Source organism: Podarcis raffonei, chromosome 3, assembly GCF_027172205.1.
Source record: "Podarcis raffonei isolate rPodRaf1 chromosome 3, rPodRaf1.pri, whole genome shotgun sequence".
Taxonomy (NCBI): Eukaryota; Metazoa; Chordata; class Lepidosauria; order Squamata; family Lacertidae; genus Podarcis; species Podarcis raffonei.
In genome coordinates this window covers 116387653-116410872 of record NC_070604.1, presented here as the reverse complement: position 1 = coordinate 116410872, position 23220 = coordinate 116387653, and the positions used below count along the sequence as shown (strand labels likewise).

The window sequence follows — 23220 nt, the reverse complement described above, 5'->3', positions numbered from 1 at the left end:
CTGTGAAGTCCCAAACAAAGTCACCCTCCAACTCATTATTTTGCAGATGTTCCAGCGCTTGTGTATTCACGTGATTCAGCGGCTGAGGCCTGTCCATGCTCATCTTTACTTGCAGCCAGGAATAGAAGACTGGTAAAACATTTGTACCTGATAATGTTTTCTTCTTAAAAGTTATTTCAGCTATTCAAAACACTTGTTTTATTATTAAAAGCAATCATTAGAAAGCATTAAAAAATACATAACCAGACCTTTCTGTTTCAGGCTGTTTCCTTTGTTTTTATACTGCTGTGTGGTCACAAGACTGAGTAAAATGGAACAAGTTCTAAACAGCTTCCCTCTGTAGACTTTTTTTTGTCATCTTCTTCAGTGTAGACTGTTTTTTGTCATCTTCAGCATTATCCTATGCATGTTTTTATTCTGAAGTACGTCCCACTCAGTTCTGTAGGACTTTTTTTTAACCAGTTAACCGTGCATAGGATTTCAGTCTTAGCTGTGGTACATAGAATGCCTGAGGATAATGCAGTATGCACATAAACATGGAATCTTTGAACATCCCTTTAGATTGGCCTGAGGTCGCTTTTGCCTGCAGAGTCCTTAACAATACACTGAATGATTCAAATTGAAATGTATTTTCAGTTCGGATGACATGGACGGCCCTGTGGAAGATATTGGTAGTCGCTCATGCGTAACCCGCTTTGTGAAGACTCTGTTGTCAATTATGGAGCATGGTGTGAAACCTCACAGTAAACATCTCACAGAGTACTTCGCCTTTCTTTATGAATTTGCCAAAATGGGAGAAGAGGAGGTGAGTGCAGCTTTGGTTGGTCTGATTCTCTGTGGACTCTGCAGTTTCTATTTAGGAGTGTGTGTGTGTGTGTGTGTGTGAGAGAGAGAGAGAGAGAGAGAGAGAGAGACCATGCTGCTGTGCCATCTGCTGTCTCAGATTTTTGTTACTGTACACATTTTTAAAATGTTTGTGCCTTCATTATATATATAGTCAGAGAGGGAGAAAAGCCAACCTTGGGATGGGAGGTGGGCCATAAATAACTAGAATCAGTAAATATACTGTATTGCTTACACATTCCAATAATTTTCACCTGTTTCCAGAGCCAGTTCTTGCTTTCACTGCAAGCCATATCAACAATGGTCCATTTCTACATGGGAACCAAAGGACCTGAAAATGTAAGTCTTAAGATTTTCACCTTTCTGACCAAGTGATAACGTTTGTTTCCACACACCTCATGTTGACCACATATTAAGTGAACGCTGAAATGATGGAAATAGCTTTATTAATGTGAGCCCTTTTTTAAGAGTCATTTTTGTAAACTGTGTTTTGTGGTACCTGAGAGTGCCTTGAAAGTTCTTACATGAGAAGGTCACTGATGAGGATGAACTTTGGCTCCTGATTTCTCCCTTCAGTGCAGGGGTCCCTATAGGTGTATATGGTGCTCCATAATGTGGGAAGATGGTTAAAGCCCAGGAGGTCTGGCCCAAACCCCATGCGGGCTTGGAGTTGAATTCTTGTCAATGCGCTTCACTTAAAAGGCTTGTTGGAAAAATAACGTGAAAGGACAATAAAGGCAACACCTGTCTGATGCACGGTGGGAGGGAGTTCCAAAGGCCCTATTCCTACATTGTATAGGATGGATCCCCTGATAAGCTTGTATCTGTCGGAAGCCCTCTCATTAAGCTACCCTTGTGGTTAAGTCCTGATGCAGAGTAACTTGGTTGATTATTATAATAAATGGCCTTTATACTTAGTGCTTTCTTAACGTTCCAAGGCTTTCACATAGATTACCTTAGAGCAGTGATGGCCAAACTTGGCCCTCCAGCTGTTTTGGGACTACAACTCCCATCATACCTAACAGGACCAGTGGATGATGGGAACTGTAGTTCCAAAACATCTGGAGGGCCAGGTTTGGCCATCACTGCCTTAGAGGCATTATCCCTGTGGGTTTATATCACTACCCCATATTACAAAAGAGGCCTGGACCAAAAGAATCCCAGGGAGTGATAAAGTGAAAAGGTTCACCTCTCAGTCAGACCTGCAAGGTGATTTATTTCAAGTTGCCATGAGAATTACATGTATGTTGTTGTTGTCCGTCCTGTCCCCCCGCCTGTCCTTTAGCCACAAGTTGAAGTATTATCAGAAGAAGAAGGAGAAGAGGAAGAGGAGGAGGAAGATATTCTTTCTTTAGCAGAAGAAAAATACAGGCCTGCTGCACTTGAAAAGATGATAGCTCTGATAGCTCTTCTGGTTGAGCAGTCCCGTTCAGAGAGGTAAGGAGCAGCCACACACAGGCACAGCTTCTCCCTTGGGTTTACTAGGGTGGTTCAACCCATGGCCCTCAAGGCCTTTTTGGCAGCCTTCAGTTTAGTGGGCTGCCCTGGTTTAGACGCTTGTTTAAGTGCAGTTAGATGCAGAACTGAGTGCACTCACCTCACTTACTTTTTGAGTGGTGCCTCTTGTACAATGAGCTGGGCTGACCACTGGAGGTGGCTGGTGGTGGGGCTCCCAAAATCTGTAGCAAGAGTAATGGAGAGATTGCACTTATCAGCAGCATGAAGCAGACAAAGTGAGGACCTACCTCTCTACAATCTGTTCTGGCTCACCTAGTGGAGAAGCACTGACTTTCTGTATGTGCAACCTTGCATGGATCACTCTGAGAGAATGAACATTACAGGAAAGCAACTCTTACTTTTTCAAGCCCAGTAGATTGATGAAATGAATCAGTTTGGTTTTTAAAATTGTGTTTTTAGGCACTTGACTTTATCCCAGAATGACATGGCGGCTTTAACAGGAGGCAAGGTAAATATGTTTGGATGCTGGAAAAGTACAACTGTTTTCAAATGTGCCTTATTAAAAAATGTCTGCTGTACTAACACCTTCGGATTTGTTTCAGGGTTTTCCTTTCTTGTTTCAACATATCCGCGATGGGATAAACATCAGGCAGACCTGCAATCTTATATTCAGCCTTTGCCGGTACAATAACAGACTTGCAGAACATGTAAGTATCAGCTGCTGTCGACACTGTTTGTTCCAGGAGCTTTACTGGGAAAGTTGCACTGGAGTTGCATATATAATCGAAGTTTTCCTTTCTCTCTTACAGATTGTTTCCATGCTTTTCACATCTATAGCCAAGTTGACTCCTGAGGTGCGTACGGTTATGGTATTGTTACCAATTTACTGGGGACGTGGGTGGCGCTGTGGTCTAAACCACAGAGCCTAGGGCTTGCTGATCAGAAGGTCAGTGGTTCGATTCCCCGCAACGGGGTGAGCTCCCATTGTTCAGTCCCAGGTCCTGCCCACCTAGCAGTTCAAAAGCACGTCAGGTGCAAGTAGATAAATAGGTACCACTCTGGTGGGAAGGTAAATGGTGTTTCCGTGCGCTGCTCTGGTTCTCCAGAAGCAACTTAGTCATGCTGGCCAAATAACCCAGAAACTGTGCGGACAAACACCGGCTCCCTCGGCCTATAGCGCGAGATGAGCATGCAACCCTAGAGTCGTCCACGACTGGACCTAATGGTCAGGGGTACCTTTATCTTTACCAATTTACTGGCCTGACATTTGCGTCTATACCTCTACAGATTAGTGTGGGCCTGTATAAATCTTTAGCAGCCAGTTCCTCTCAATTTCTCCATTTGTGCCCTCCTAAAAGACCTTGCATTCTCAAGTTAAAACGGTTGATGGGAAATACCACTGCCAAACTCCCGTGCCAGTCAGATGAAACTGGGCTAATATATTCTGAAGGCCAAGATTTTCCACGCAAAAAGAATAGACTCTGGGGTGGAATTGCATGGCTTAGAGGCTGGTGTCTCTGATTATGCCCTGTCCCTTTCTACTATGTAATGAATAGCTGCTGTTCTTTCTTGTGGGGAAAAGTGCTGAATCTGAGAACAAAGTATACTTAGTCTTCCCTGACAGTAGGTAGCTTCCATTGAAATGGACCCTATATGGAGGATAATGCCGTTCTGTTCGTAGTGCACAGAAAAAACATGCACCTTCCCTTCCTGCCCTCATCTTTTTCTCTCCCCTTGTTTCTGCAGTACACAAGCCCTCCCTCTGCATGCACACATGCGCATAAGTATGTCTACAAGCAGGACTTGAGTACAACAGCACTCTCCCTATTGAGATTCCCAGTAACTGGTATTCATAGGAACAGTCTGGTGCTGAACCTCTGCTGCCTTGTGGGGAAAAGGCTCAGGAGTAAACCCTACAAACATCCAGAGTGGAGTCCCTAAGACAGTTGGATGGTGCCATGTATGCTGCTCCTGCAGCCAAGCTGGTACCAGACATACTGCTCTGCTTTCCTTTGAACCATATCAGCTGGGGAGGGGGGGGGTCTTGTTGTCTCGGCAGCCCAGGACCTCCATACACACTGCCCAGGCTTGCATCCCAGGGAGGTCACTTCAGTGCCGCTAACAGTGTGGTTGGTTTAACTTCACTGCTGGAGGCACAATCCATTGCCTCTTGAGACAGGTGGATGCCAACAACTGCCTTCAACAGTCAGTGTAGAACACAGCCACCATGGCTAGTAGCCATTGATTGCCTTATCCTCTGTGAACACATACATCGTCGCCATCAACATCACGTTAGTTATAAATAATGAACCTAATTTGATGGACTCTGCACAGTGTGGCAGATAAAATTCTTCTTTCCACCAAAGAAAGGCAAGTTGAATAGATGTGTAACATCAGGGCTTGGCTAAGGACCTCTGCAGTACATCCATAAGCAATTTTCAGGGTGCTTTGCAGTAGCTGAGGAATGTCGTGGCCGTAAATCTTTCAGCTGCATAAATGCACATAAACTGCTCACGGGATGAAATAAACCGTGGATTAAAAGTTGGTTTTCAAGGCATGGCTGTGATTTCCTGATGTGATTTATAGGCAGTATTTCATCGTGCCTTTTGTTTATTTTCAACGCTGCAGGCAGCCAATCCCTTTTTCAAGTTGCTGACCATGCTTATGGAATTTGCCGGTGGCCCTCCTGGAATGCCACCGTTCGCTTCTTACATCCTCCAGAGGATATGGGAGGTAAAGTATGCAGAGCTTATCAAGCAGAGATTCAGAGACTCCCAGCCCTTGTTCATCTATTTCCCACCAAGTTGTCGAGATGGAATAACCTTCGAGAAGAACTGCTCTTAAGCCTTTCCCCACCTGACTGGGAACTCTGGAAATAGTAGCTCTTGCCTTTGGCAAGCAGTGCAGTAGATCTGGGTGCACATTCCTCCATCAGATATTAGATGGTGTTAAGAAAACAGCCAATCCTGTTAATTCTCCTGTTTTATCTTTTTTTCACTGTGGCACTGAACTATGTGCAGCTGGCATGAAACTCAGATGGTGCAGATCTCCAGTAGGACTGTACCACTTTAGTCTTCACATTTGGAGTTCCTGAATGTCTTCTCTCTGAGTCCATAAGTTTTGACATGGTGCATGATTTTCGAGTAATTGCTCCCCATGCAGAAAATCCCCATGGAAGGACTCCACCGCCTGAACCAGTGAACAGTTTGAATTGTGCCTACTGTCCTGTACAGGAAGCCTCCCTTCCATGTGTTAAGGGAGTAGCCGATTAGTGACACAGGGTTAGGGGTATGTCTCCCCAAGTTAGATTTCGGAGCATGGGGGAATACTTAAAGTACCGTATTTTTCGCCCTATAGGACACACTTTTCCCCCTCCAAAAATGAAGGGGAAATGTGTGTGCGTCCTATGGGGCGAATGCAGGCTTTTGCTGAAGCCTGGAGAGCGAGAGGGGTCAGTGCGCACTGACCCCTCTCACTCTCCAGGCTTCAGGAAGCTATCCGCAAGCTCAGGCTTCGGGCTTCACGCAGCTCTCTGCAAGTCGCGCAGCTCTCCCACGGCTTCTGGAGAGCTGCCTGTTCTGGGGTCGGGGGAAGCTCGGGCTTTCCCCGCCCCAGCCCCGCGCCTGGGGGGGAAATATTTTTTTTTCATTATTCCCCCCCCCCCAAAAAAAAACTAGGTGCGCCCTATGGGCCGAAAAATACGGTAGCTAACTACTGTCAGGACTACCTCGCCTTCTGACTCTGTTTCATGAACAGGTATCACATCAGATACCTGCATCTGAGGCAAAATGTGCAAGACACTGCACCCCTCTTGCAGAAAAGCACACATGCAGCCTTGTTCAATACCTGCAGTCTTGGCCATGTTCACAATATGTTGAATGCCAGTCAGGAGTCTCTGTGGGTTTGTCTGACTCTTCCATTTCCCCCCTTTATCCTGCCCAGGTGATTGAGTACAACCCTTCTCAGTGCCTGGATTGGCTAGCGGTGCAGACGCCCCGAAATAAGCTTGCCCACAGTTGGGTGCTGCAGAATATGGAGAACTGGGTAGAACGCTTTCTTTTGGCTCACAACTACCCTAGAGTGAGAACCTGTAAGTTGTTACGTGGGAGGAAATTACCCTTTTCTGGTTTTAACTTTTGCATAATTGTTTCATCGTCGTTTAATTGCGGTTGTAAGGGAGAATGTGGGCTCTGCTGTTTTGTTTATTTCACTTAACAGTATTTGAATATTTGGAAGGTCTACCTGTGTTTCCCTTTCTCCTATCTGTATTATGTGTGGTTTTATGAAACTCAAGCTCTACCTGGTGAGGTTTGGTCTGTCTGTTCACCTGTGGGTTTTTTCCCTTTGCAGCTGCTGCCTACCTTCTGGTTTCTCTCATTCCAAGCAATTCATTCCGACAGATGTTCCGATCCACCCGCTCACTCCACATCCCCACTCGGGACCTTCCCCTTAGCCCAGACACCACGGTCGTCCTTCACCAGGTCTATAACGTGCTCCTTGGGCTGCTCTCGCGAGCTAAGCTCTACGTAGACGCTGCTGTTCACGGGACTACGAAACTGGTGCCCTACTTCAGTTTCATGACCTACTGCTTGATTTCCAAAACAGAAAAACTGATGTTTTCTACCTACTTCATGGACTTGTGGAACCTTTTCCAGCCGAAGCTCTCTGAGCCCGCCATCGCCACCAACCATAACAAGCAGGCCTTGCTCTCTTTCTGGTACAACGTCTGTGTTGACTGCCCCGAGAATGTGCGCCTTATTGTACAGAACCCCGTAGTCACCAAGAACATTGCCTTCAATTACATCCTAGCAGACCACGACGACCAGGATGTGGTGCTCTTTAACCGCGGGATGCTGCCTGCCTACTACGGCATTCTGCGGCTGTGCTGTGAGCAGTCCCCTGCATTCACCAGGCAGCTGGCTTCTCATCAGAATATTCAGTGGGCCTTTAAGAATCTCACCCCACACGCTAGCCAGTACCCTGGGGTAAGTCCCTTCGCCCAACAGACAGGATGGGGAAATGGGTGTTGTGCTGGGATTTTCTGTAACACAAGAGCCAGGATTCTGATTGGCCAGCAGCTTTTTACGGGAGTGCCATTTTGAGGAAAATACAGAAGGTATCGGGGCCCAGAGCCCATCCAGTGAATGCAGTTGCTTCTCCCTTCTGTGTTGGATGTCTCTGTGTGGGCTTGGCTCCTTCTGTTGAGGCTTCTAACTCTCTTGCTTCAAACGGAACAATCCCTCCTTGCTTTTCCTGCCTCTGTAAGGCCAACTGGTGGCATTGAGAGGGCTCGATTTGCGCCTGGGTTCTGCAGTTGTTGATACCTAATTTAGAGATGGTGAAGAAAACAAGAGCCCAGGCACCTGTAATATGTCCCACCCCTTCCAGTTTTAGACTGCTTTTATCTTTTAATTTTATTGTTCATTTACTTGTTTTTGTATTGGGGGGGGGGTTATTCCATAAAGAGGGACGTGGGTGGCGCTGTGGGTTAAACCACAGAGCCTAGGACTTGCCGACAGGAAGGTCGGTGGTTCGAATCCCTGCGACAGGGTGAGCTCCCGTTGCTCTGTCTCAGCTCCTGCCAACCTAGCAGTTCGAAAGCACGTCAAAGTGCAAGTAGATAAATAGGTACCGCTCCAGCGGGAAGGTAAACGGTGTTTCCGTGCACTGCTCTGGTTCACCAGAAGGGGCTTAGTCATGCTAGCCACATGACCCAGAAGCTGTACACCGGCTCCCTCGGCCAATAAAGCGAGATGAGTGCCACATCCCCAGAGTCGGTCATGACTGGACCTAATGGTCAGGGGTCCCTTTTCCTTTACCTTTTATTCCATAAATTTGAAGGGTGGCAATTTAATAGGATTGGCAGGGGGCAAAAATTAGAACCACATGAACCCAAGAGTGCTTTTTATTTTAAATGTGGCATTACAAAGCAAATGCTTGGGTGTGCACATTTCCTGATTCTTGAAATTTGCTTTATTCTAGGAGCATCCCTGCCCCCCAGTGAATTAATGATCAGGACTTGAAAATTGTTTGTTAAGGTGACTGTTTTAGCCTGATGCTTGTTCTGGTTTCTTTAGGCTGTGGAGGAGCTGTTTAACCTCATGCAACTGTTTGTAGCTCAGAGGCCAGATATGAGAGAGGAAGAGCTGGAAGACATTAAGCAGTTTAAGAAAACTACCATAAGCTGTTACCTTCGCTGCTTAGATGGACGGTCATGCTGGACTACTTTAATAAGGTATCTCACTTTTGGAAATACAGTGGACACTCGGGTTATGAACGTGATCCATGTGGGAAGCACGTTCGCAACCCGCAGCGCCGCATCTGCGCACGCACGGGTTGTGTTTCAGCGCTTCCGCGCATGTGCAAAGCATGATTTAGCGCTTATGCGCAAGCGCCAAAACCTGGAAGTAACCCGCTCCAGTACTTCCAGGTTCGATGCAGTGCACAACCCAAAATCGCGCAACCTGAAGCATCTGTAACCCGAGGTATGACTGTATTATTATAAAAGAAATTCATGGGCCATATAAAACGTTGAAATCTGGTAACTGCACACACAGAGGGAGAGAATGTACAAAGGAGCCAAGCAGTCATCATTGTGCTTTCTGCTATTTTGTGAATATTAATTTCGTTTAGTGCCTACAGTGCTGGGATCCTCCCTGCTGATGTGTGCATCCCCCTTTATTTTTGTTTTCCTAGGCAGCAAACAAATGCGGGTATTTCCCCTTTTCTCTCCTGCACCCACATTGAACACTGGAGAGATCACGCTGAAATTTGCTTATGTACCTTTGTGTATGGTTGCATCGTTTTCTGTTTGGCACTCATTCTCCCCCACAGTGTACATTTTTCAGGGGTTAAGGAAAGATACATCATCATTTTTAATGCAAAGCCTGTCCCCGGGATTGAGAGTGAATAATATATTTGATGCACCATGTTCACTGGGAGGGTGCAGTTGTTCCCAGGTCTTGCTTCTTGGGCTGCCCATAAGAATCCAGTTGGCCACTGCAAGAACAGGCTGCTGGACTAGGTGATCCATTGGCCTGATCCAGCAGGATATTCTTATGGTCAGGACACAGTGCCACATTTTGCCCTCCCAGTATGCCTGCTCATCCCTTGCACCTGTTTTCAAAATGTCACAATCACTAATAAAAAAATAATTTAAAACAAACAATATGGTAGCATGCTTAAGCTCATGTTTCTCCCTTACTGTTTTCTCCCCCTAGTGCCTTCCGAATATTACTAGAAACAGATGAGGACCGGCTTCTTGTTGTGTTCAACAGAGGCTTAATCCTGATGACGGAGGTAAGAATATCATTCCTATTGTTTGTGGGTTTTTTTAAAAAAAAACTTGTGCTGAGGAAACATAACAGAGTAAATTATATGAGCACACTATATTCATATAAATGCTTTTTGAAATGGTAAAGGTAAAGGTACCCCTGCCCGTTCGGGCCAGTCGTGTCCGACTCTAGGGTTGTGCGCCCATCTCACTTAAGAGGCCGGGGGCCAGCGCTGTCCGGAGACACTTCCGGTTCATGTGGCCAGCGGGACAAAGCTGCATCTGGCGAGCCAGCGCAACGTACGGAAACACCGTTTACCTTCCCGCCAGTAAGCGGTCCCTATTTATCTACTTGCACTTTGAGGTGCTTTCGACAACCATATGTCAGGAGTGCTCAGATGGTGTTTCCTGCTTGGCAGGGGGTTGGACTCGATGGCCCTTGTGGTCTCTTCCAACTCTATGATTCTATGAACTGCTAGGTTGGCAGGCGCTGGGACCGAGCAACGGGAGCGCACCCCGCCGCGGGGATTCAAACCGCCGACCTTTCGATCAGCAAGTCCTAGGCACTGAGGCTTTTACCCACAGCGCCACCGCGTCCCTTTTGAAATGTTAGTAACATGCTAACACTACTTTTTAATATATATATATCTATTTGCAGTCCTTCAACACATTGCACATGATGTACCACGAAGCCACAGCTTGCCATGTAACTGGAGACCTGGTTGAGCTTCTGTCCATATTCCTTTCTGTTCTCAAGTCCACCCGGCCATATCTGCAAAGAAAAGGTTTGGGCGTTATTTATTACTTGTATTTACATTTCTCTTTTAAAAATGAAAGGGGGTGGGAAAGCCGACGTATAATTGCTAGTATAATATGACGATTTATAGTGGTCAACTGACCAAACCGTGTTCTTGTATTTGCAGATGTGAAACAAGCACTGATCCAGTGGCAGGAGCGAATAGAATTTGCCCACAAACTTTTAACGTTGCTAAATTCATACAGCCCCCCGGAACTTAGAAACACTTGTATAGGTAAGGTATATTTGGATTGGCGCCGCCCAAAGGCTTGATGAACAGTTAACATTTAGGAAAGCTTTCTATTAATCTGTCTTTTTTCGAAAGCTCGGTGCCCACATGCACGCATAGAACATACAAGGAGGGGGTCATTTCAGAGTAGAGGGGCTTGATGGTCGATACCCTCTTGTAGAAAAACATCAAAGGCTGCCAACAAGGCCCCCATCCATCTCCAGGTGCGGGTTTCACACGTGCTGCCCTCACGCCCCCGTTTTAAAGCCCAGTTCATACTTCCCTTCTCCCCTAGTCTCTTCAGTGACACATGCATTCAGCCTGAAATGATTGGTGGATGTGGGGAGGAGAGGGATCTGGCTCAGATAAAGCACCTAGGTTTTTCCAAACACCCATGCCTGTAATTTCTACCATCCAAAGAGCATCACACAGATTAGCTGTGGTAGCTACTGGAACTGTGCATCGGATTCGGTGAAACCAGGCATATCTGGAGAGGTACACGGGCATTGGGTGAGTTAGGGACAGACAGCCACGGATCGCTGTGATTTGGGTTGGATGGCCTGATCCATCCATGGCTGTCTGGAGGCAGGGGCATTGGGCAGGAGAACCATATGAACAGGACAAGCTCTACTTGACTGGCAGCTGCATCTCGTCAGGAGGAGTTAGGCCCAATGCAGTGGTTCTCCTTTCAGCTTGATGCCCTGCCCTGCAGGAGCAATGCCTTCTCTCAACAGCTGTTGAGCAGAGACACTGATCCTGTGGGATATGGCTGCCGCTTCACAAGCCGCTTTCTTTCAGGAAAGCTGCTTGCGAAGCAGCACAGGGTTGGATCCTCCAACTTACCAACTTGTAAGCGAAAGCACCCTATCCTGCTTGGGGTCCCAACTGTAATCTTAAACCCTCTTTGAACCTTTTGCTAAAATAGAAGATTTATCCTGGGTATTTCACTTTGTCAAGTGAGCAGTTGACCCCCAGACCTATATCTTGAGAAAAATGCAAAACCAATGTTTGCTTTGCAGATGTCCTCAAGGAGCTGGTGCTCTTAAGCCCTCACGATTTCCTGCACACTCTGGTTCCATTTCTGCAGCACAACCATTGCACATACCACCACAGCAACATCCCAAGTACGTGTTTCTGGTTGAAAAGGCCTGTTGTTAACTGTTTGTGTGTCTAGCCCAGGATTTTGTTGAGGATTCAATTGTTCTGAGATTTCAGATTTCCCCCAAGACAAAAGGCAGCCCAGGAAGGTGAGGGGTTCTCCCTTTTGACCTCAAGGGATATGGCTTCTTTAAGTAATTTCAGGCATACTTTCATTGGGCTGACTTTATCAACAGGGGGAGAAGACATAAGGAATAGTCTGATTAAAAAAGAAAGCAGATCAGCTTTGTACATAATACCTATTAGATGGGCAGTTACTAGGCCAAGGCTTTCTCAGTGGTAGCCCCATGCCTTTGGAACTCCATTCCTGTGGAGATATGTACAGCCTCATCATTGCAGGTGTTGAAAAAAAACACCTCTGAAGACACCTTTATTAATATCTGTGTTGGGCTGAATTGTGCTGTAGTTAAAAAAAAAACAACGACCATTTAGCTGGTGATTGGGGTATATGTCTGTTTTGTAACTGGATTGTGTCTTAGAGTCTCGAAAGCAACCTTTTGAGGGCAATTTGCCCTGAAAAGGCAGGTTAAAACCTTTTGAATGAAAATACAGTGGTGCCTCGGGTTACAGACGCTTCAGGTTACAGACTCCGCTAACCCAGAAATAGTACCTCGGGTTAAGAACTTTGCTTCAGGATGAGAACAGAAATCGTGCTCCGACGGCATGGCGGCAACGGGAGGCCCCATTAGCTAAAGTGGTACTTCAGGTTAAGAACAGTTTCAGGTTAAGAACGGAACTCCACTTGTCATCACGCAGGCTCCCATTCCAAGGATAACAATTGGGTAAATTATAAACCTGCCAATAAATGGTATTGGTAACATGACTACATGTTGATGGGAATGATTGCAGTTGCCGGTGCAGTTGGGTTGCACTTGAGGAGGTGGTGATGGGAAGTTTTAAGGAAAGTTTCTACAGAACAAGTAAGGTTTTGGGAAAGAGTCCACAGTGTCGAAAAGCAGCAAGGATTGGGCAGGCAGGCAGGGTGGCTGTTCTAGCAAGCAGGTGAGATGGGCTTTGGAAATAGCCGGTACTGGGGCAGGTGGTGCAAAGATCTCAAGGTGGGGGCACTAAGATGTTTGGTAGCAAGCGAGGGACCCCATGTTCTGTGCTTGCCTCTCACGTTGCATTTGCCTGGATGGGAAAGAACACGCGAGGGAGGTGCTTAATCTTGTCGCTTTCTCCCAGCCTGCCTTCAAGAGCAGGTTTCCCAGTCAAGTGGTTGCAAAGCAGCTGGTGGGGAGGGATTGCAAATGAAAAGCAACCAAAGTGACAAACTTCCGCACCCCTTTCCCATCAGTCTAAGACTTGGAAGCTTCCTGTTTGCCTCTGACCTTCTGGTTCCAGCCTCAGGTTGGGATGCTATAACAAGGAAAGTGCTAAAAATACTAAATACTGAGTCTGGATCTTGTGTGTACACGCACACACTTTTATTTTTCTTGTTTTTAAGAATATTACTAGTTACTTTTAAGTGTCAAGCTGCGTAGATTAAATGCCTGTTTTTTTGTTCTCTCATTTCTGTTTCAGTGTCTCTTGGTCCTTACTTCCCATGCCGTGAAAATTTGAAGTTGATAGGAGGCAAAAGTAACATCCGCCCACCTCGCCCTGAGCTTAATATGTGCCTCTTGCCTACTATGGTTGAAGCCAGCAAGGTACATCTGTTGGGGAAGGGCTTTTCGTCGGGATTCCTGGTGGGGTTGAGCGAGGCTCCAAGACTGCTGTGCCTTGGAAGTTGTGGACTTCGCTCACCGCTGGTGCTGAAGACTGCTGTTAAATGCTGTGCATGTAACAAAATGCTGGCGACTAGTTTGCTGTGGTGGTGTGTTAATAAGACGGAAACTGCTTTTGGAAGCAGGATGGAGAATACTTAATCTTTCCTCACGCGTCACTTCCGTGCTCCCAATCTTTATTTCACATACACACACAGGGTTCCAAATACAGTGGTGCCTCGCAAGACGAAATTAATTTGTTCCGCAAGTTTTTTCTTCTTGCGAGTTTTTCGTCTTGCGAAGCACGGTTTCCCATAGGAATGCATTGAAAATCAATGCGTTCCTATGGAAACCGCCTTCAGACCAGGTCCGGGGACAGTCTGTCCCCCGACCTCTTCTGAAGGCTGGGGGGGGAGAAGGGCTTTTCTTCCCACCGCCAGCCTTCAGAAGCCTGTTCTGAAGGCTGGCGGTGGGAAGAAAAGCCCTTCTCCCCACCTCCCAGCCCGCAAGCTCCGGGGACAGGAGGGCTTTCCTCCCGACTGCCAGCATTTTAAAAGCCCCCAGGACAGCGAAGCCTTCGCTGCCGCCCGCCAGCATTTTCAGATCGCCCCGGGACAGCGGAGAAGTCTCCGCTGTCCCGGGAAGGCAGGCGGGGGGAGCAAAGACTTTTGCCCCCCGCCGGCCTTCAGAAGAGGTCCAGGACCTCTTCTGAAGGCCGGCGGAGATTTCCCTATGGGCTTTCTTCTTGCGAAGCAAGCCCATAGGGAAATTCGTCTTGCGGAACGACTCAAAAACGGAAAACTATTTCGTCTTGCGAGTTTTTCGTTTTGCGAGGCGTTCGTCTTGCGAGGCACCACTGTACATTTAAACTTTGTGCAGTAGTTGAGGGTGGCTCAGGAGGAGTGGGGAAGTCGTGGGCAGGGGAAGGGTTAAGTGCAGATACGTGCACAGAGACATTCGCCAGTTAGTTGCTTTTCCACTTCCACTCCGCGTCGGGGCCTCTTTTGAAACCACGCGGCAATAAACCCGTTTCCCTTACATTTTCAGGGCAAAGATGAAGTTTATGACCGCATGCTGCTAGATTACTTTTTCTCGTATCATCAGTTCATCCATCTGCTGTGCCGAGTTGCCATCAATTGTGAGAAGTTCACAGAGACCTTAGTAAAGATGAGTAAGTACAGAAGTGACGCTCCTCCCTAAAGAATCTCAGCACCCGAGAGGGCCTTCGGTGGCAGCTGTTGCTTAAACAAGAGCCTAAATGCAACAGTGTATTTACAGCCTTTCCTTTTCAAGTGTACCTGAGCATTTCATTGAGCAAATCTTTCATTGTAAGGCTCTGGGTGGGGGATTGGGAGTCCATAGCCTTCCAGCAGTTGCAGGGCTACAAGTCTCATTGTGCCTGACCATTGGAAATGCTGACCAGGCTCATGGGAGAGAGAGACCCTGTTACGCTGCCAACCCATTAAGACCTAGCTTTAAATAGCAGTGAAAGCAGTACAGAAAATTAATTAAATAACAAACAAAAGGAGAGATTTTTCCTTCCTGAAGTTCAGGCTAGGAAGGAAAAATCTCTGTTTGTTTGTTTGTTTAATTAATTAATTTTATTTATATTCCACCCTTTCTCCAAACTGGGACTCAATGCAGCTTACAAAAATTCAAATAACATGGATAAAATAAAGAAGCTAAAAATATATAAACAACGATGGTTAAGTAGTAGTTAAGGTATTATAGAATTAAAGCTATATACTGTAAAAGCAAATCTATGAACATACAGATAGTAAAAACAGCACAGCCCTTTTAAAATGTGGGGGGGGGGTTGGGTTATTGGGTTGTTTTTACTTTCATTATGTATTTTGTGGTTGATGTATTTTGATTTTATTCTGTGAACCGCCCTGAGACCTCTGGGTATAGGGCGGTATATAAATTCAATGAATGAATTCTCTTTCCTTAAAAACAGCCAGTTTCCCCAATCCTGTCAGAATGAAACAGTCTTCACCTCCCAGTGGAAGGACAGTAAAGAGGGAGACCGTATAACTTTTTTGTATATTGCTGATCATTTATCATGATCTGATTTAAAATGTTTTAAACCTTTGGAGAATGTTCCAACCCGCTGAAATTGCTGCTGCTTCTCTTTCCAAATTGTAGGTGTCCTTGTTGCATACGAAGGCTTGCCTCTTCATCTAGCTTTGTTTCCCAAACTTTGGACTGAGCTTTGCCAAACTCAGGTAAAATGTTGTGTGCTTCACAAGCAGCTCTCAGTCCTTGACAATCTTCACTTAAAATGATCTGTGGTAGCAGATGTTGTGAAAGACCTCCGCCTGCCTGAGACCCTTGGGAGCTGCTGCCAGTTGGAGGGACACCATTGGGCTAGGTGGCTAGAGAGTCTGACCTTTGCATAAGACCAGCTTCCCGTTTACCACATGGGAACGAATGTATGGTAAAGGTAAAGGGACCCCTGACCATTAGGTCCAGTTGTGGCTGACTCTGGAGTTGCGGCGCTCATCTCGCTTTATTGACCGAGGGAGCCGGCGTACAGCTTCTGGGTCATGTGGCCAGCATGACTAAGCTGCTTCTGGTGAACCAGAGCAGAGCACGGAAACGCCGTTTACCTTCCCGCCAGAGTGGTACCTATTTATCTACTTGCACTTTGATGTGCTTTCGAACTGCTAGTTTGGCAGGAGCAGGGACTGAGCAACAGGAGCTCACCCCGTCGCGGGGATTCGAACCGCCAGCCTTCTGATCAGCAAGCCCTAGGCTCTGTGGTTTAACCCACAGCACCACCCACGTCCCACTGTGAACCAATGTAGCTCTAGCTATAAGCAATGCAGCAGGTGCTGCTATTTCCTATGCAAGCACCTTGTGCTTGGTACAGCAGCCTGCAAGTGCTGAGGAACCGTGGCAACTTTGTGCAGTACTTCTCTGCTAAGCTGCCTTCGCAAGCCTTGCTGGAGTGAATAAGTGTTGTCTGGTGCATGTTTGCAAAAGACTGCAGCCTTCCTTTTCTTTCTCCCTTCAGTCTGCCATGTCAAAGAACTGCATCAAGCTCCTGTGCGAGGACCCTGTGTTTGCAGAATACATTAAATGCATCCTCATGGACGAAAGGACCTTTCTCAATAACAACGTTGTGTACACTTTCTTAACGCATTTTCTTCTCAAGGTATGTCAGGCATCTGTGTGTGAGTTGCTCAGGGCACCCTCACAAAGCTTTGACTCAGATTAATTAGACCAGAGGTTTTCAAGCTTTTTTGTGTTCACGGCTCCCTTGACCAACTACTTTCTTTTTGCGGCACCCCTGTGGGGCTCAGGAGCCCAGTTACGTCACCCCTTGCCTGCGGAGCTGGCAGCCTCACACCCCTTTTCAAACACCCTGCCTTGTGGAGCGTTCCCTCAGCCTCCTCTCCCCTCTCCTTTGGAGTCCTCTGGGCAGTCGCTGCCGCTGCCCTTCCCCTGCCCTAAGAGAGGTGCCTCCTCACACTGCCCCACAGGGGCCTGGGAAGTACCCTCTGGCCAGCCCCAGAGGCACCATTTGCCTGGGGGGATTGTAGCCAGGGCTGCTCCTGCTGCAACAAACAGTCATGCAAGTCTTTGGGAGGCTCAGATGAGAGGGCTGAGATGAGAGGGCATCAGAGGAGGAAGGGCCCCGAATCACACAGGGTTCCCAGACGTTTCACCGTCTATTGATCCCTGTGCCACCACTTGATTTCTCGCTGCCACCACCCAGGCCCCACCTGGTACAATACTGAGTCCAGTCAGGGTTAAATTGGAACATAAACTTCTGTTTATTTATTGCAGTTTAACAAGCGTGTGGTTTCATAAACTGTATCAGTCAATTACATTCATGGGGTGCCTATCCAGACCTATAACTTCCGCTACCTGCTCTCACTCACTAAACCACCTCTCAGATATTTACTTGTCTTCCTAGCCTGTTCCTGACTCAGCTTATTCTGCTGTACTAACTCAACCTACCCACAAGCTCTATCCCGATTTACTCCCACTCCAACCAACCACCCAACTCCCAATGAACTCCTCCCTTTGCCCCTCCCAGAGCTGGTTTTATAGTCCCTCTGATTCCACCCCCTGGGTCCTGATTGGGTAACCTGTTTAACTATTTCACCTCCAGCACTCTCCTATGTTAACGTCACAGTCGTGCAAGTCTTTGGGAGGCTGAGATGAGAGGGCATCAGAGGAGGAAGGGAAGGAAAGAGGGACAGGCCAGTGTTGTCCGTGGCACCCCTATCATTCAAGGCACCCCAGGGTGCCACAGCATGCTGGTTGAAAACCACTGAATTAGAACTACACATAGGCTTGGTGTGATTGAAGAAAAGGAACACTCAGCTGTAAATTGCTGGGTGGACTCCTAGACGGTCGGTAGGATGTTTGTTGAGGTGGAGCCTACATTTACTTTACAAATCACCTTGCTCGAAGGATAGAGCTTCTGCTGAGTTTGTTCAGTAGGGAGTGGGATGAAAGGTGTTTCGTAGTGCCTGGACGCGGTTGGAGGATGGATGGCGGCTAACAGATTGAGGTTGAATCCTGACAAGACAGAAGTACTGTTTTTGGGGGACAGGGAGTGGGTTGGTGTGGGGGATTCCCTGGTCTTGAATGGGGTAACTGTGCCCCTGAAGGACCAGGTGCGCAGCCTGGGAGTCATTTTGGACTCACAGCTGTCCATGGAGGCGCAGGTTAACTCTGTGTCCAGGGCAGCTGTCTACCAGCTCCACCTGGTACGCAGGCTAAGACCCTACCTGCCCGCGAAGTGTCTCGCCAGAGTGGTGCATGCTCTAGTTATCTCACGCTTGGACTACTGCAACGCGCTCTACGTGGGGCTACCTTTGAAGGTGACCCGGAAACTGCAATTAATCCAGAATGCGGCAGCTAGACTGGTGACTGGGAGTGGCCGCCGGGACCACATAACACCGGTTCTGAGAGATCTGCATTGGCTCCCAGTACGTTTCCGAGCACAATTCAAAGTGTTGGTGCTGACCTTTAAAGCCCTAAACGGCCTCGGTCCTGTATACCTGAAGGAGCGTCTCCACCCCCATCGTTCAGCCCGGACACTGAGATCCAGCGCCGAGGGCCTTCTGGCGGTTCCCTCATTGCGAGAAGTGAGGCTACAGGGAACCAGACAGAGGGCCTTCTCGGTAGTGGCGCCCGCCCTGTGGAACGCCCTCCCATCAGATGTCAAAGAGATAAATAATTACCTGACATTCAGAAGACATCTTAAGGCAGCCCTGTTCAGGGAAGTTTTTAATATGTAACGCTGTACTGTTTTTAACACTGATTGGGAGCCGCCCAGAGTGGCTGGGGAAACTCAGCCAGATGGGCGGGGTATAAATAATAAATTATTATTATTATTATTATTATTATTATTCTGTATTATCTAAGGAAGAAAATCCACACACTTCCTAGCGAACGTGAGGACAGAATACACACATGGCTGCTACTTCTGCAGTTCACTGACCAATTGAAATAAGTCACAGAATCATAGAATTGTAGAGTTGGAAGGGAGCCTGGGGGTTATCGAGTCCAACCCCCGGCAATGAAGGAATATCAAAGCACATATACCACTTCCATAGCTATGTTGACAGCAGCACTGTGATCACTTGAATCAATTGTGTCTCATGAGCTAAGTTTAAAAATCATGCTTGATTTTTTTTACAGGTGCAAGGGCAGGTTTTTTCTGAAGCAAATTGTGCTGGAGTAATCAATAATTTGGTTACAAATCTGATCAACCAGTATCAGAGCTTAGAATCAGATTTTGCCAATCAGCGAGTTGAAATTTTTAAAGCAAGCTCCACTTTAAATGGGGTAAGTTACCTCTCTTCCCCCTTCCCTTTCGGCTTAAAATAAATACCAGAGGTTTATTTTCATTCTGCTGTGCCTTCAGTGTATGTAGCCAAAAGTCATAACTGAGTTGTTGTTGATGTTGTTGTTGTTTACAAAAAGCCTTTATACGGTCTCTTGGTCTGCTATATTCTTTTTGAGATGGGCAGGGGAAATTGCTCTCAGTATTCCAAGTTGGAAAAAGAATGGCACATGGAGTTGTACCAGGATTGATGCTGGTCTCATGTCCTGAATTGTAATCAGCAATTAAACCACCACTTTCTCGGTTCAGACCTAGTGGGATATTGCGGTATAGTGAGCAGAAATGGAGGTGCCAAAATCAGGCACACAAGGGAACACAAGAAGGTATACAAGATAGTTTGAGAAACCATGATTTGTTGGGCTAATACTGTTACCTCTGAACCAGAGCGGTGACTTCACTGGTATGTCTTGGCAAAATTTAGATAAGGAAGCCAGGCCATGTAGCTAGAAGTAATGAATGTGTGCAAGTACCCCTCAGTGAGCCCTGTGTAGACATTCAGATTGTTCTGAGGAGGCTGGGTGAAGATAATCGTGCAGGCTTTAATTGATTAAGCCATTGATTCAGTTAGCAAACATTTTCATCTGGGTAAAAAAAAAAGTGAAGCAGTGAGCATATTTGGTGTTTATTCAAATCATTCATGTGTGCATATGCGATAGCACACATCATGCTTAGAGGTGAGGGTGCATCTTTCAAGATGCTGTGTTTTGTATATTTATCTTCCAAATTTTAAAAAAATGAAATGTGCCTGTTTAGCCAGGGCACCTTATTAATTGCTTAAACATTTGTTTTTAATTTGATTGAACATTGGAGCCCTAATAAAACTGTGTGGTCAGTATGGCCTGTCCTCTCCCATGGCATCCTATTAAGTTCATCATCGGAGCACAAGTTGCTTGTTTAAAATTGTCATAGTATAATATGATTCAGGTGTCCGTTCTGCCGGGATGCAGACATCTTACAATCCTTTCAGCTGCATTTCAATGTTCCCACGTCAGATCTTTCAGAGTTAAGAACTGGATCTTCATTAAGTAAGTGGATTCTTCTGGATTTTCTTTTCCAGGACCTTCGAGCCCTCACATTGCTGCTTTCCGTGCACACCCCAAAACAGCTGAACGCTGCCCTAATTCCAACACTGCAAGAACTGTTAAACAAATGCAGGACTTGCCAACAACAGAAGAACTCGCTGCAGGAGCAAGAAGCCAAAGAAAGAAAAACTAAAGGTTTGTTCTGGAGTGGTCCTTGACTCCCCACCCCTCTAGATGCTGATTTGGCTTCTCTTAACTGCATTTTCAGATTTCACTAACGCTCTTTATATTGATTACTTGCTGCCCCTTTGCCCAGTCTTCTTACTGGTATCCCATGAAATGCCAAGCACGCCCCCCCCCCTTTTAAAGCAGCTAACTGGGTTAAGCAGGTGTAAAACTGGAGTGCTTTGATGTTGCTACACAGGTAAGCAGAAGCTGTGTCGGAGCATGCGTCATGTTGGAGGCATCTCCCACTCTGACTTGGATACCCATATATTGGCCATAAACACATCCGGTATATGAGTAATGACATCCTCCTGGGTAAAGATGTTACAGATGCACTGAGATGCCTTCACAATAGGCATCTATACCCAGGAGGCCAGATGATTCCTTAGAAAGCACAGTCCCATTTCCTAACCCAAGGGCAGCCTGCTTTTTCCCCCTTGCCAAGGGATATCAATTGCTGGACAGCTCCAGAGCCAAATGTGGGTAGCTAGCTGAGCTATCTTTTAGTTGCAAGCATTTGCCCATTGTTCTAGTAGCTGGTGAAGACAAATTTTGACTCTTGTTGAGTCTAAGAGCGAACCATAGCTCAGGAAAAGGTGCCTTTGCCCTGAGTGTCAGAAGTTTGCTATGGAGCAAATCAGATGTGTATATGACAGCATACTGTATTTTGACCTTATAGATGATGAAGGAGCTACTCCAGTAAAAAGAAGACGGGTTAGCAGCGACGAGGAGCACACAGTAGACAGTTGCATCAGTGATCTGAAAACTGAACCTAGGGAGGCCTTGACTCCAACTAGCACCTCAGATAACGAGACAAGAGACTCCTCGATCATTGACCCGGGCACGGAGCAGGACCTGCCCTCCCCGGAAAACAGCTCCGTTAAAGAGTACCGGATGGAAGTTCCGTCTTCGTTCTCGGAAGACATGATGCTAGCTGCCCGGTCATCGCAGCATGGGGAGGAGCAGCCAGGCAGTGGAAGGTTTGAAGAATGTAAAGAGCTGAAAGAGCCCCCGAGCTCGAAGGATTCCAACATAGTTGAGGATGACGCAGAGTTCCCCTCCACATCCATTTCTGCTGTTCTGTCTGACCTCACAGATTTGAAGAATTGTGAAGGTCAAGCCGCGCAGGACCCCGAGTCTGGCTTGTCGCTCAGTTGCAGCCATTCCAGAGGACTCTTGAGTCACATGCAGCAGCAGCAAGACATTTTAGACATCCTTTGCAGGACCATTGAGTCTACGATTCATGTGGTTTCGAGGATATCTGGCAAAGGAAACCAAGCTGCTTCTTGACAATAGAGGAGCATGTCTGCTTTTAAAGTCTTTTTCCCCCCTTCAAAAATGCTGTTTGTATAAGTTTTGCTTATTTCTGTTTTGTGCTTCAGTTTGTCCAGTGCTTTCTGCTTGAATTGCAAGATTAAATTTATATGCTTAATTCTTGGTCAGGCAGAACTCCAGATTAAAAAGGAAAAAAATTAGCATCTACCGTACACTTTCTTAAAGGGCAATCAGATAATGAATATGTTTTATGTAATTCAAAGTTCACTGTAGTGGCTTTCATTTAATATGGCTGTCTGGGAGAACAGGGTCTCCTCGCCCTGTACGATGTAATTTAAACTGATGGCATTTTTACTGTGTATAATATGGTGTCCTCTGTGCCAGTTTTGTACCTTACAATAGAGGCAAATTGCCTCCAATCGCTGTGGTTTTTATTATCAAAATTAAGTTTACTTGTATACTAAACAACCACAAGAAATTTGATTCTGTAAAGAATCCTCTAGCTGTGGCCTGACAGTATATATATAAATATATATATATATGGTGCTTTATTTAACAGAATACCTGTGGAGGAAATAAAGCACACTTGATGTAAAATTAATTGTTTTATTTTTATTGACATGACCGATTGCTATTCTGTGCACTTCATTAAACTGATTGTGACGACTTTTCATTCGTTTTTATATATGTTGCCTCAGTGCTCCAGTTTTATTTTTTTTTTACCAAAGCTGCAAGCTAAGAGCCTCACCTGGATGACTCGGAACTAGTTCTGGGATATGATAAATTGGACCCAGTTCTTATTTGTTGTTCTCCCTCTGGGAGTATAAGTTCATATGCTGCATGTGCCCCCTCCTCCAGATTGTCTGACCTACCTATCTTCAGAGACTTGGCTGGGTTTCAGGCCTAATGAGCACAGCAGCTTGTGCCCCGTAGGTCCTACTCCATGAAACCATTTGCAGAGACTAAAAGCCCCTGCTCCCCAACTTTCTTATGTTGCCTCCTCCCCAGGCTTTCTTGCAAGCAGTCACTCTGTGTCCACTTGCAACCTGTCTTTGCTTTTCCTGTTTCACACTTCTCCTGGTTCTTGGAGTAAGAGGGAGGGGGCACCCATGACTTCACTCTCCCAACTCCCTTCTCCCACTCACTGGATTCTGCTTCTGCTCTCTCTCTGCCAGACTCTCCCAGCTCACTGAGCCCTGTTACCCCTTCAGCTTCAAACACCTCTTCCCACTCTTTTCAATCTGACCACCCATCACCATCCCTCCACCATTCCCTGGGCTCTGAGCCCTCTTTGGTGGTTCCCCAGCTGGTTCCTCCCACTGTCCCTGCATGTCTTACCAGTCTGATGGCCAGTGGATGTATTGGAACG

The 23220-nt window shown here is 46.5% G+C and overlaps 1 protein-coding gene across 2 annotated transcripts in view; it reads left to right on the top strand.

The window, feature by feature from the left end:
• USP34 (ubiquitin specific peptidase 34) overlaps window positions 1-22522 on the top strand; it is a 104063-nt gene extending 81541 nt beyond the window's left edge. For both annotated transcript variants that reach the window (XM_053383716.1, XM_053383715.1), the window contains 22 exons: window positions 47-132; window positions 637-805; window positions 1108-1182; window positions 2129-2280; window positions 2761-2809; window positions 2904-3008; window positions 3111-3155; window positions 4930-5034; window positions 6244-6391; window positions 6652-7286; window positions 8379-8536; window positions 9522-9600; window positions 10233-10359; window positions 10498-10605; window positions 11619-11723; window positions 13282-13406; window positions 14511-14634; window positions 15609-15688; window positions 16480-16620; window positions 19125-19271; window positions 20387-20546; window positions 21256-22522. In XM_053383716.1, coding sequence (XP_053239691.1) covers window positions 47-132; window positions 637-805; window positions 1108-1182; window positions 2129-2280; window positions 2761-2809; window positions 2904-3008; window positions 3111-3155; window positions 4930-5034; window positions 6244-6391; window positions 6652-7286; window positions 8379-8536; window positions 9522-9600; window positions 10233-10359; window positions 10498-10605; window positions 11619-11723; window positions 13282-13406; window positions 14511-14634; window positions 15609-15688; window positions 16480-16620; window positions 19125-19271; window positions 20387-20546; window positions 21256-21866 — 3534 coding nt within the window. In that variant the 3' untranslated portion in view covers window positions 21867-22522. The remainder of the gene's footprint in view (window positions 1-46; window positions 133-636; window positions 806-1107; window positions 1183-2128; window positions 2281-2760; window positions 2810-2903; window positions 3009-3110; window positions 3156-4929; window positions 5035-6243; window positions 6392-6651; window positions 7287-8378; window positions 8537-9521; window positions 9601-10232; window positions 10360-10497; window positions 10606-11618; window positions 11724-13281; window positions 13407-14510; window positions 14635-15608; window positions 15689-16479; window positions 16621-19124; window positions 19272-20386; window positions 20547-21255) is intronic.
• The last annotated feature ends 698 nt before the right edge of the window (window positions 22523-23220 follow it).